General features: G+C 37.1%; 1 protein-coding gene across 2 annotated transcripts in view; it reads right to left on the bottom strand.

Annotated features, from left to right (window-relative positions):
* Positions 1-2,376: 2,376 nt before the first annotated feature.
* The window catches only part of VPS13A (vacuolar protein sorting 13 homolog A), a 273,046-nt gene continuing 263,323 nt past the window's right edge, over positions 2,377-12,099 (bottom strand). The window contains exons 71-72 of one of the 2 annotated variants that reach the window (XM_007182291.2): positions 10,591-10,665; positions 2,377-8,695 (exon numbers count right to left, since the gene is read on the bottom strand). In XM_007182291.2, the coding sequence (XP_007182353.2) occupies positions 8,645-8,695; positions 10,591-10,665 (126 nt within the window). In that variant the 3' untranslated portion in view covers positions 2,377-8,644. The remainder of the gene's footprint in view (positions 8,696-10,590; positions 10,666-12,099) is intronic. The other variant, XR_009008570.1, reaches the window with a different exon arrangement.

Here is a 12,099-nt window from a genome sequence, read left to right as displayed (position 1 = left end):
CAGAAATAAACTGATGCACCTATGGTCAATCTACGACAAAGGAGGCAAGAATACACAATGGAGAAAAGACAGTCTTTTCAATAAGTGGTGCTGGGAAAACTGGACAGCTATGTGTAAAATAATGAAATTAGAACATTCTCTAGTACCATACAAAATAAACTCAAAATGGATTAAAGACCTAAATGTAAGGCCAGACACTATAAAACTCTTATAGAGGAAAACATAGGCACAACACTCTTTGACATAAATCTCAGCAAGATCTTTTTCGATCCACCTCCCAGAGTAATGAAAATAAAAACAAAAATAAACAAATGGGACCTAACTAAACTCAAAAGCCTTTGCACAGCAAAGGAAACCACAAACAAAATGAAAAGTCAACCTACAGAATGGGAGAAAATATTTGCAAACGAAGCGACCAACAAGGGCTTCATCTCCAAAATATACAAACAGCTCATGCAGCTCTATATCAAAAAACAAACAACCCAATAAAAAAATGGCAAAAGATCTAAACGACATTTCTCCAAAGAAATGTCATACAGATGGCCAACAAACACATGAAAAGATGCTCAACATCACTAATTATTAGAGAAATGCAAATCAAAACTACAATGAGGTATCACCTCACACGGGTCAGAATGGCCATCATCAAAAAGTCTCTGAACAATAAATGCTGGAGAGGGTGTGGAGAAAAGGGAACCTTCCTACATTGTTGGTGGGACTGTAAAACTGGTACAACCACTATGGAGAACCGTATGGAGGTTCTTTAAAAATCTAAAAATAGGACTACCATAGGATCCAGCAATCCTACTCCTGGGCATATATCCAGAGAAAACCATAATTTGAAAAGATACATGCACCCCAATGTTCATAGCAGCACTATTTACAATAGCTAAGACATGGAATCAACCTAAATTTCCACTGACAGAGGAATGGATAAAGAAGATATGGTACATATATACAATGGAATATTACTCAGCCATAAAAAAAGAATGAAGCAATGCCATTTGCAGCAACATAGATGGACCTAAAGATTATCATACTAAATGAAGTTAAGTCAGACAAAGACAAATATCAGTTGATATTACTTGTATGTGGAATCTAAAAAAAAAGAAAAAAAGATACAAATGAATTTATTTACAAAACGGAAACAGACTCACAGTCTTTGAAAACAAACCTACGGTTAGTTACCAAAGGGTAAAGTGGGAGGGAGGGATAAATTAGGAGTTTGGTATTGACATATACACCCTACTATATATAAAATAGATAATCAACAAGGATCAACTGTATAGCACACAGAACTCTACTCAATATTCTGTAATAACCTATATGGGAAAAGAATCTGAGAAAGAATGGATATATGTATAACTGAATCCCTTAGCTGTATACCTGAAATACAACATTGTAAATCAACTATACTTCAATATAAAATAAAAATTTAAAAAACTGAATTACTGTGTTGTAATACCTTAGCTGTATACCTGAAATACAACATTGTAAATCAACTATACTTCAATATAAAATAAAAATTAAAAAAACTGAATTACTATGTTGTATACCTGAGACTCAAATAATATTGTAAATCAACTATATTCTAATAAAAAAATAAAAATCAATCAATAGACTATGAAAACACCAAAACAAAAAACAAACAAACACCAAAGAATGGAGAAGTAGCTCTCAAAGATATCTAGAAATGTAACAAACAAAAAGCAAAACGAGCTGGGGTGGGGGGTGGACACAATGCTCTAAAGGTAAGGAACTGCTTCAGATCATCCAATTAAGTGAAAAGGGCTCAAGAGATTCAGTAACCAGAGGAATTAAACAATGTGGAATTTTGTTTTTAAGCACTTTCTAGCATTGAGTTATTATTTTTATCTTTGGCTGACAAAGCATATAAGAAAATGGCTTTGAATCACTTTTAATTGTAGAGGGCTGTTGAATAAATTAACAAAAGGTAGTAATATATTTTCTTAACTCATGGAAAGGCTGAACTCTCCATATTAGAAGAGAGATATTACTTATCTCTGCTAATATTAATTCTGCAAGTATAAAATTCTCTCCTAGCCCTTCTTTCAAAATATACTCAGTACTTACCTTGGAAATGAGCTATTTGAAGTTTTCTGATGTTGGGAGGCAGTCTTGGTGCTTAAGAATTTACTGGATATTACCACTCAACCTCTTGGTCAGCACTGATCATGCTAGGCTGGAATGCTGTCAGCTTTGACTGCAAAATTAGGACCTTGGGCAATCTGTTAGTTATCTACATTTATTAAGAACCCACAGAGGGCAGAGTTTAGATAGGCAAGGGAAGGCTTATTGGTAATGTTTCTAGTTCTATCCAGTAACTAAAGATAGAGGCAGACTGAAGATCAGAAATCTTTATTTGACTCAATTTATTTGAAAGAGGTACACATAGTTAAACTGGGCAGTCAGTGACCAAGCAATCCAATTCTACCAATAGCAAGAAATTATTATTTAGAAAAAAGTCATTGGTGAGCATAGTCAACCAATTTTCAGTGGAAAAAAAGACTAAGTTCAATTTCAAGAGGAAGAACTTCACTGTAAACGTTTCTGTTTATAAATTAATTATTTTACCAGAACACACAGAATCAAGGCAGAGACTGTATAACAGGCAACCGGGTCAGACGTAAGTATAAGGAACACAAAAGTGAAGGAAATATTGCACTGATGCAGAAACAGACATTTAAAGAACTGTCATCATCAACAATCATATTTTTGCTAAAGAATAAGCATTCCAAAGGAGCAAAGACTATTTGGTCAATACAAAAATTAGTAAGGAAATATTTTTAAAGTGCACATTCCCTGAAAAATTCAATTTTATATGTAATACACATATTCACATATAGAGATGATCATTTTAAAAGGTCTACAACAACCTGACCTTGCAACAAGTCCCACATACAATTTCTAATAGTCTGTGAGTGTGGGTATAAAATTATTGACATTGAGAACATTTCAATGTAGTCTACATTGTTACTTGAACATTTTTCAGCTCCCAAAGTGGAAACTTTTGGGTAGCCAATAGAACGCTGGTGGTATGATAGCATTAGAAGAAATGTTGGGGGTTTCCAACACGATCTATCTTAAGTACACTTCTGATTATTAGACTTTTTATTATATTGCTCTTACAGGGTTTCTTATTACAAGGACTTCGTTAGAAGCAACCCATTATTAAAGGTATCAGAGCAATACTAAATGAATGTGAATGGTATTCAGTGACAGACAGGGATTTTCAGGTTGACAGATATCACAGCAGGTGCTAAACTATAATACAAATAACTTTGGATTTGTATAAAGTAATAAAAATTTAAAAAATATACTCATATCAACCTATATAATTTGAAGTTTCATCTCTTACATGGCTCATTGGGTAACCAGAATTATCAGTTTTTTGGAAATGCCATAATGCTTTTAGAAAAGAACTAATCTGTAATTGTAAAGCAAAACTTAAAAAAAAAAAAGACATTGAACAATTTACCTTACAAAAGAGGAAATAAAGTAAAAACGGTTTCAGTTAAAGAAACATGAAGAAGGTTTGTAAAAGAGTATGATCCAGCATCTTCTCAGTCCTTGTGCTGGCCTTTTAGGATAGCCCTGAAACAAGTACTGCTTTACACCAACTGTGGTAGAAAGAAAAGAAGCATAAGAAAAGGTCTGCACTGATAGCTGTTTTGGGCAATGATCAAAAATATAGATGATAAGAATCCTAAAAATTTTAACTGATCAGTGCTAGCTTGATTAGGTATAGCATTAGCAGTAAGGTATAATTTCAAAAGTATATTTCAAAGGATTGGGCAGGAGGGTGGATGGTCCTCGTTTATAGTATGCAAAGGAGCTATCAGTGATACTGGGTAGCACCAAAGAATACCAGAGTGAATAAATTTTGTATTGAATCTTGCAAAAAGAATCAGGTTATGTGTATTTTCTACTTGAATCCTACAGAAATTAGGAAATCCAATTATTTTCAGCTAAACAGCACTGGCATTTATTTAGCACCCTCCAGAGAATAAGTATTTTGGCCCTAAAAGATTGTGACCTATGAATAAGCTCCCCATTTGCCTTTGCCACCTGTATGGTGAATCAGACAGAAGGCAGATGGAGCACACTCAATGTACTTAAAAGGAGAACTTCTGTGCCCATCTTAGTAGAATGCTTAGTGCACAAGAGATTGAAATACATGTAGTTAAAGGATATCCTATGACCTTTTTTGGGTGCTTGCTGTTTGTGGATCTAACGTGTCTATGCTTTTTCTAGATCACTGATATCTAGTGGGACATATTACACAGGTATCTAAGGGTATCTGATACACACCAGGAAAGGGAAACATTTCCGAAACAAGAGCTATCCTGTCTTCTCACTCAAAAGAAAGAAAAGAAAAAGGCAGTGCTCACAACTTAAAGACTCCCTGAGTCGTGGATCTGTTGCTTCTTATCTAAGGTAAGGTAAGGCTTGGCACAGCCCAGATTGTTTCAAAAGTCACTGGATGGTAAACGCCTCCTACAGCACTGGCTTCCAAGGGTTTTCTCCCCACCACCACCCCCCCCCCCCCAAATTGCAATTCCCAATAAGAAAGTACGTTTTATATTGTGACCCAGTACACACAGTATAGATTATTTAACTGAAACGATATTTCAGGAAACAATATTTAACCTTGTTACACGCAAAACTCTCTTCTTTTCTTTTCTATTCTATTTTTAAAATATGCTGATCTTGAACTGATTTTACAGCTCACTAATGGGTTAAGAACTACAGTTTGAAAAATACTGTCCTTGAGGATTTTAGCTGATCTTGAGAAAAGGTAAAAGCAATGGCCCTAGAACCCAAACAGATTTCTCTGACTTGTGTTGGCTGGGGCATGAAAACGCCCATTTCCAAACAGCTACTTCTCCCTTCAGTGTATGCGGTGCACTTTCAGTTCCTACAGGCAAACTAACCCAGTACCTTGTCCCAACCTTTTTAATACTGGGGCTTTGGCTTGGCCTGAAGTACCAACTAAAACTGGTAACTAATGACTGAATAAGGTTCATAAAATTCGGCACAGAGTAGTGTCTTTATTTTTTACCAGACAGGAATAGGATACTACTTTGCAGGCTCTTTCTAAGAGATGAGCTAGGTGCGTATATATTCACTGGGATAGTATTATATTACTGCTACTACCATTGGAAAAAATGAGAGAGATAATTTTATAGAAATGATAAATAAGTTTAAGAAGATTTTCTTATTTGGAGGCCACAGGATAATTTGGGGATGGATTAGGATTCTGGAGGAGAGAGGGACAGGGAAGGACTTCCTACAGCTAGTCATGATATTTAGGAACCAGAAAATAACTCAGCTGTACTAAACTGAGCCTGCGAAAAATTCCAAGGTCTTGCTAACACCAGGAAAGAAGCAGCCAACATACATACTGTAATAGGGAAGCCACTGCAGAAGTGCACACGCTCTTTGGTTCAGAGAGTATTTTGTAAATGTGAAGAAATCACAAGCTTCTTTTTTTTTTAATTTATTTATTTATGGCTGTGTTGGGTCTTCGTTTCTGTGCGAGGGCCTTCTCCAGCTGCGGCAAGCGGGGGCCACTCCTCATCGTGGTGCGCGGGCCTCTCACCATTGCGGCCTCTCCTGCTGCGGAGCACAGGCTCCAGACGCGCAGGCTCAGCAATTGTGGCCCACGGGCCCAGCCGTTCCGCGGCACATGGGATCCTCCCAGACCAGGGCTCGAACCCACGTCCCCTGCATTGGCAGGCAGACTCTCAACCACTGCGCCACCAGGGAGGCCCTCACAAGCTTCTTATTGTATCAGAAATCAAAGTTGCTATGTCTAGGGACTTCCCTGGTGGCGCAGTGGTTAAGAATCCGCCTGCCAATGCAGGGGACACGGGTTCGATCCCTGGTCTGGGAAGATCCCACATGCCGCGGAGCAACTAAGCCCATGCGCCACAACTACTGAGCCTGCGCTCCAGAGCCCGTGAGCCACAACTACTGAACCTGTGTGCCACAACTACTGAAGCCCATGCGCCTAGAGCCCGTGCTCCGCAACAAGAGAAGCCACCGCAGTGAGAAGTCTGCACGCTGCAACCAAGAGTAGTCCCACCTCGCCACAACTAGAGAAAGCCCGCGCACAGCAGTGAAGACCCAACACAGCCAAAAATAAATAAATAAATAAAATTGATTCTTAAAAAAAAAAAAGTTGCTATGTCTAGGGATCATAGTTTTCTGGAGGAGTTGGCAGGGAACAGACACTCTGCCTTCAGCTTCATACAATAATCACAGATCAGGATACATGAAGGGTATAGAGCTATAGCTAACACATAATATCAATACAAAGAGATAAAGGACAGGATACTCAGGACATCTTCCATAGCAATTACCAAAAAACGAAGACAACTTTGCAATTCTCAAGCAGAGAGCCACTAAACACAGTTAAATATAATTCAGGGTAGATTATTTTTAAATACCGTAAGATTATGGACTCTGTAATATCCAAGAAAAAGACTACAGAATCAAACACATAATTGTAAATTGTAAAATGTTATGCTAAAAAGACTGACGCATCTAGTGATCTACTTATGTTCTTCGTTTAGATGAAGAAAATCTTCTAAGACAATTGATAAACTACTGCTCTTGAAATTGTGGGTCTTTCCATTCTAGAAACAGGAATTGATGGGAGGTGTTAGTGGGTAGATGACTGATGGGTAGAGAAAGAATAAGGAAAGATATTTCTAGGTTCTCATTGGTAAGGGAACAGGAAGGATAGGCACACTGGCTTTGCATGTATAGTAGTTACAAGACCCACTTCGCCTGGCCTCCAGAGGATACCAGAAGAATTTCTATCCTTACTCTTTTAGACTTTTCCCTTTTACTATGGGATACCCAAAGAGTTATGGGTCTGTATTTTTCTGAGAATAAAATCATGAAACTGGAGTAGGTAATGAGGTACTTGGCTAATGGCACTGACTAGAACTCCAGTAAAACAACATTTCAGATGAGGACAATCTGACAAAAGCTTTCTGACTGCCTCTGCTCTTAGGTTTAATTCTAACGTATGCAAAATTGACAGAGCTCAGCAACAGAGAAAAAGTGCATGTTACTTTGAACAAAGGTCATCATGGGAGCATGCACTATGATGAGATTTGAAATTTGCCATCTCATGATTAAATTTATGTTCAGCAAAGAAAAAAAATTCTGAAGGAAACTATTATTAATAAACAATGAGATTTGTAATCAGAGGAAAATCAATAGTATTTAGTAGCAAGATTTCGTCAGGAAGAAATACAATTACAGTCTGGCATGCTGTTTATTTTAGCTTTTACAACAAAGCAAGGAATCTGAGGAGAATTTCACAACCATTGACTTATGTAGTCTCCAATTCTAAAAACAGTTTATAGTAATTTGGCGGTACGCACAACATGCATCAAATACTTTGTATTATTCAATAACTAAGTAAGACACTGCATCATTCTCTTCATGGTTCACAATCATATATTCATCCCCTTTCACTTGAAAAAGTCCATTAATATCAAGGTACAAGGATCTTGGACAAAAATCAAGGAAAAAACCCCCCATGACATCTTTACTAATGTGCAGCCCATGAGTTTTGTTCTGACAAGTATACACTTAAAAGAGTAATTCTCACTTGAATAATTGTAGACAAAGCAAACCAGAAATTCTCAATCTATTGCCAACAGGACAGGTTACTGGGCTAGACTTTAGGGTACATACATTTACCCGAAATGCATATAGAGAGGGGCTGTCTGTTCTGAAGCATAACTCGTATTAAGATGGTGGGACTTTTGTTTATTTCATACCACCAGTGAATAGGAAGTTGGTATTGTTAAGGCCTAAGGAATTTTCCTTTAAGGTCAGCAATCTATTAAACATGACCTTGGTAAACCAAGTAGATCTCAAGGAGTTGGCTTGAGGAAGTATTTCTAAGGCTTGAAAGTTCTGAGAGGGGCCTTCCCTTTTTGGGTAGCACACTCATTTCTTCAAGCCTTTCTTAGGATGAGGCTTGAAGGGGTATTAGTCAATCTGTATTATATAAAATAAAAAAGATTGTTTTTCATAGTCATGCTATGTACTTCATATAGTAATTCAAACCTACTCTCTATTTAAAAAAATAAGGAAAATCATACCAAAATATTTATCTGTAAAAAGAACTTCATGTTTCTAAAGAAACTACCACCAAGGTTATCTTGATACCACTAAGGCAATGTTTGATTTGATCATTTACCCATCACTCATTCAGGGACCTTGAAGTAAGCATGATAGAACTGTAAAATGTGAACTAGGAACATTACATTTAGCTCCATTAAATTTAGGCTAAATATGGGCAATTTCTCCACCATTACAGAGAATCACCTGAAGCAAATATTTAAGATTCATAAAAGAAATATTTCCTTTATAAAGTAATTAGAATTGTAACCAGATGCATGATTCAAGTTAGAAAACCAAATGGATCCCCAAAGAGTTGAAACAGTTTAATCACATAACTGTTTTACCTGATTCTGATTTTTTTTTAAAAGTACTTGAAATTACTTCTATACTATACTTCCCAAACAGGTTTTAGAAGGTACAAGGTAGAAATTGTAATGATTTATTGCTGTGTATCTTCAGGCAGCAGTCTCTGTCAGAGGCTTGGGGAAGGTTCTCTTGCTTCTTCTAGCTTTCTGAGGATCCACTGTTGTGGGGAAATGAAGCAACGTTTACTTAACTTCAATGAACTTGCAATGACAAAATATAATGAATGAAAATCTAGAAGTTGTCTTTCCAGTTGAGTTAGGAGTATACTGCTATAGCCAATAATTAAATTCTCTATGCAGGAGAGATCATTCACTGACTTAAATGGCCCAGATGACTCAGGGACAATGGTACTGGGTTTGAATTAACAGTAGTAATAATGTTTTTCTAAGGTCTTTGGACTCAGATGTTCATCTTCAGAATAAGCAAAGTAAAATGAAGCATCCTGAGAGAGAAGGGTAATTTGACAGCTGGATTGAATAACTCTGGCATAGTGTGAAAATCACCTATGTAGAATTCCTTTCAACCTATGCCAATTCTGTATCACAAACCTTCACGATTCCATATATTGGATTTACTGATTGAGTAGGAATAATTACATATAATTCTACAGTGGGTAGTAGCATAGCAACATTCTTGAGCATATTAGGTGCTTTTATGATACATTTTTCTAATTTGAAAGGATCTTAAATCACAAAATTAAAATGCAAATGAATTGTAAACCTTTCTGTCAATAATGTCTATTATCATTAGGCCTGCATGACAAATAAAAGCCATGGAGGTGATACTGGTGTTATCCCATTATGAAAAGCTTAAGCAAAGATACTTGTGCTTTTCTACTTAAGAAGAACCTAGTGAAAATAGCTCTAAGATAAGTAGAGAAAGAGAAATGGACTCGGTAGCCTTTTCTGGATGTTTCTGGCAGAGTAGGAGGATTAAAAAGAAACCTTCTGGGATAAAATAACACAGTGACAGAGATTAAATGGAAAACTTATTACAGAGAAACTGAAGGTAATGTCCTTCAGCAGCACAAAGAAGATGGCCTGAAAGTCATGCTGTCATCATGCTCTACTGTCTCCCTGTTCCAGGCAACATGCATATTGAGGGTCTAGTAACTTTATCCCTCTTTCTTTGTAACTTGGCCTCCTTTCAGTTTTCTACTGTTAATATGTCAGTGTTACCTTATATCACAATGTCTAGATAGAAAATTGCACAGCACATGCTAAATGGTCCAAGGTACATTTGTATGGGTGGGAGAGGTTTCTGGCTTGAGCTCCAGATGTGAGAAGTGAACTGGTAAATAATCATAACCAGCCAGGACCAACACAGAGAGGTCGGGAGGCTCAGGGATTCAGTAAAGAACCCATGTGTTCTTATTGTAAGTTTCACGACACAGTGCGTATACTTCAGTGTCAGGAATAATGTCTTAGTTGTGACCAACGAGGTAGATAATCAATTCATAGTCTTCCTTTTCTTGACAGTGCACATCCTTATAATTGCCATAATCCCTAAAGTATGTATAGTGCTTTTCAGTTCACATAATTCACATTTTGAGGAAGCTGAGGTTAACTGACTTCCCCAAGGTCCTACAGTCAAGAAGGAACAGAACCAGTATTTAAACCCAGATTTTCTGACCACAGGTGTGGCTCTTTTCCCCTTGTGCCAGGCTACAGTAATTAAAGAAAAAAAATCACTATAGCTATACAGTAGAGAAATAAACAACGTGGGGCTATACTTTTCCTGCTGGAGCTGGTAGATTAGCATTAGAGGGCATTAATTTCTTTCATTTGTTGGCTTTTTTTGGCAAAGTATTACAGTTAGGATTTAAAATAAGAGAACAATTTGATTTCAAAGACAAGTAGGTGTGTTGAATTCAATCTAATGAAAAAATAATTTGGGGGAAATATTATCTAGTTACATATATTAAAACTGTCAAAACACAAACATAAAATTAAAAAACAAACACAACTTATCTACCTTAAAGAATAATGCAACTTACATGGCTTTGAAATGAGAAGCTGCTATCTGTTTAAGCAAAAGATTGACTATATTTACCCTTGCATCCTCTGGGGTCTTGAGGTTAATTATTTTTCCAAACTCTTTGGCATGGAATACAGACTTCACCCGCTCCTATAAATAGAATAAGTAGCTTCATTAACATGGGAATCTAGTTGTAGAAATACCATAAAGAAATGCCACCAAAAAAAAGCCAAGAATGAGAAATCAAGAAGAATCAAACATAAATGGAAAAAAAAAAGACTAAATTCTAAGCCATCCATTATCACTAAACCTAAGATAAAAAGTTTTAGGTGAGATTTCAGTTGCAAAAGCCATCAAGGGTTGACGCAGAGGATGGGAAGGAGATCAATCTAGAAGCAGTACCACTGTTTTCTCTCTCCAAATAATGTCTCAGATAGTCCTTGATATCTGGCCATGGCCTCATGATAAATTCAGCTCAAAAATAATGTACACATGTATGTGTGCATACATATACACATATGTTGTATAGGTATGTATGTGTGTGTATGTATGTGTTTATATATGTAACTTCTGACATTTTAAACCAGTAGCTTCAGAATCAAAGAAATCAGGGTGGGTCTTAGATCCTATACGATTGTCCTCCACTTTTTAAACTCCTTTGGTATTCTGTTGTGTTTGTGGAAGGAGAACTACCTAATGGTGGATGTTAAGTATTAGAGGGACAAATAGAAAGAACAGGATTATCGAGGAGGAGTGTGGTGATTACTTCTATTAACCATGGGTAAGGACATAGAAGAAGCAATATTTTACTAGTCTAACAATTTCTATAAGTAATTCAACTAACCATGCATATATAGACTCCAGAAGAAATCAGATTCTTTTATTAAAAAAAAAAGGATGATTGCTGATATAAGGTCTCAAGGGAAAGGCGAAAGGGGAAGAAATCAAGGAGGTAAGAAGAAGTTTATCCTTGGAGATAAAAAAGCCAGGAAATGCAATATGGGCTACAGCAGAGCCTAACAGCTACTACTATCCATCATTTCATATATGGCCGCAGGGTTCTTCATTTTCTGAGTGAATCAGAGAAATTCTCAATGGGTAAGTTGGTCTAAGATCCTCAAAAACTAACATCCAGTCTACTTAAGAGCTGCCCCATGTCTTTGGAATGAATGGTAAGATTGGATAAATGGTCTTCACTAGTTAAGCACAAGGCCTAGGGATAGTTCTGTTCTATAGGCTAGTCTAGAAGAAATCTGTTGTTTCTGCCTGTCTGCATCCAATGCCCCTTCTTCCAGTAACAATTTCTTGAATCTTCTTTGGGTAACTATTTTTCACCCTCTTTGACTCCCAAAACTTCATATAGAGCTGACCCTTCCTTCTCGGTAGCACCACAGTGATCCTGTGACCCTCACCTGGCCAGCTGGCCCATTCCAGCTCCTGACTAAAGTGACTGGTTCAGGAACAAGGAAGTGACCAAAGGTGGCCCAGTGAGACCCAGTGAGAAGCTTTCATTCTGCTGAGCTAGTAGGATATGAGCCTGGAACTTCTGCTGGCCATAGTGTCACCAAAGGATAGCCTGCTTGA

This window comes from Balaenoptera acutorostrata, chromosome 6, assembly GCF_949987535.1.
Source record: "Balaenoptera acutorostrata chromosome 6, mBalAcu1.1, whole genome shotgun sequence".
NCBI lineage: Eukaryota > Metazoa > Chordata > Mammalia > Artiodactyla > Balaenopteridae > Balaenoptera > Balaenoptera acutorostrata.
Note: the sequence above shows the minus strand (reverse complement) of the source record. Positions and strands in the feature narration are given on the sequence as shown.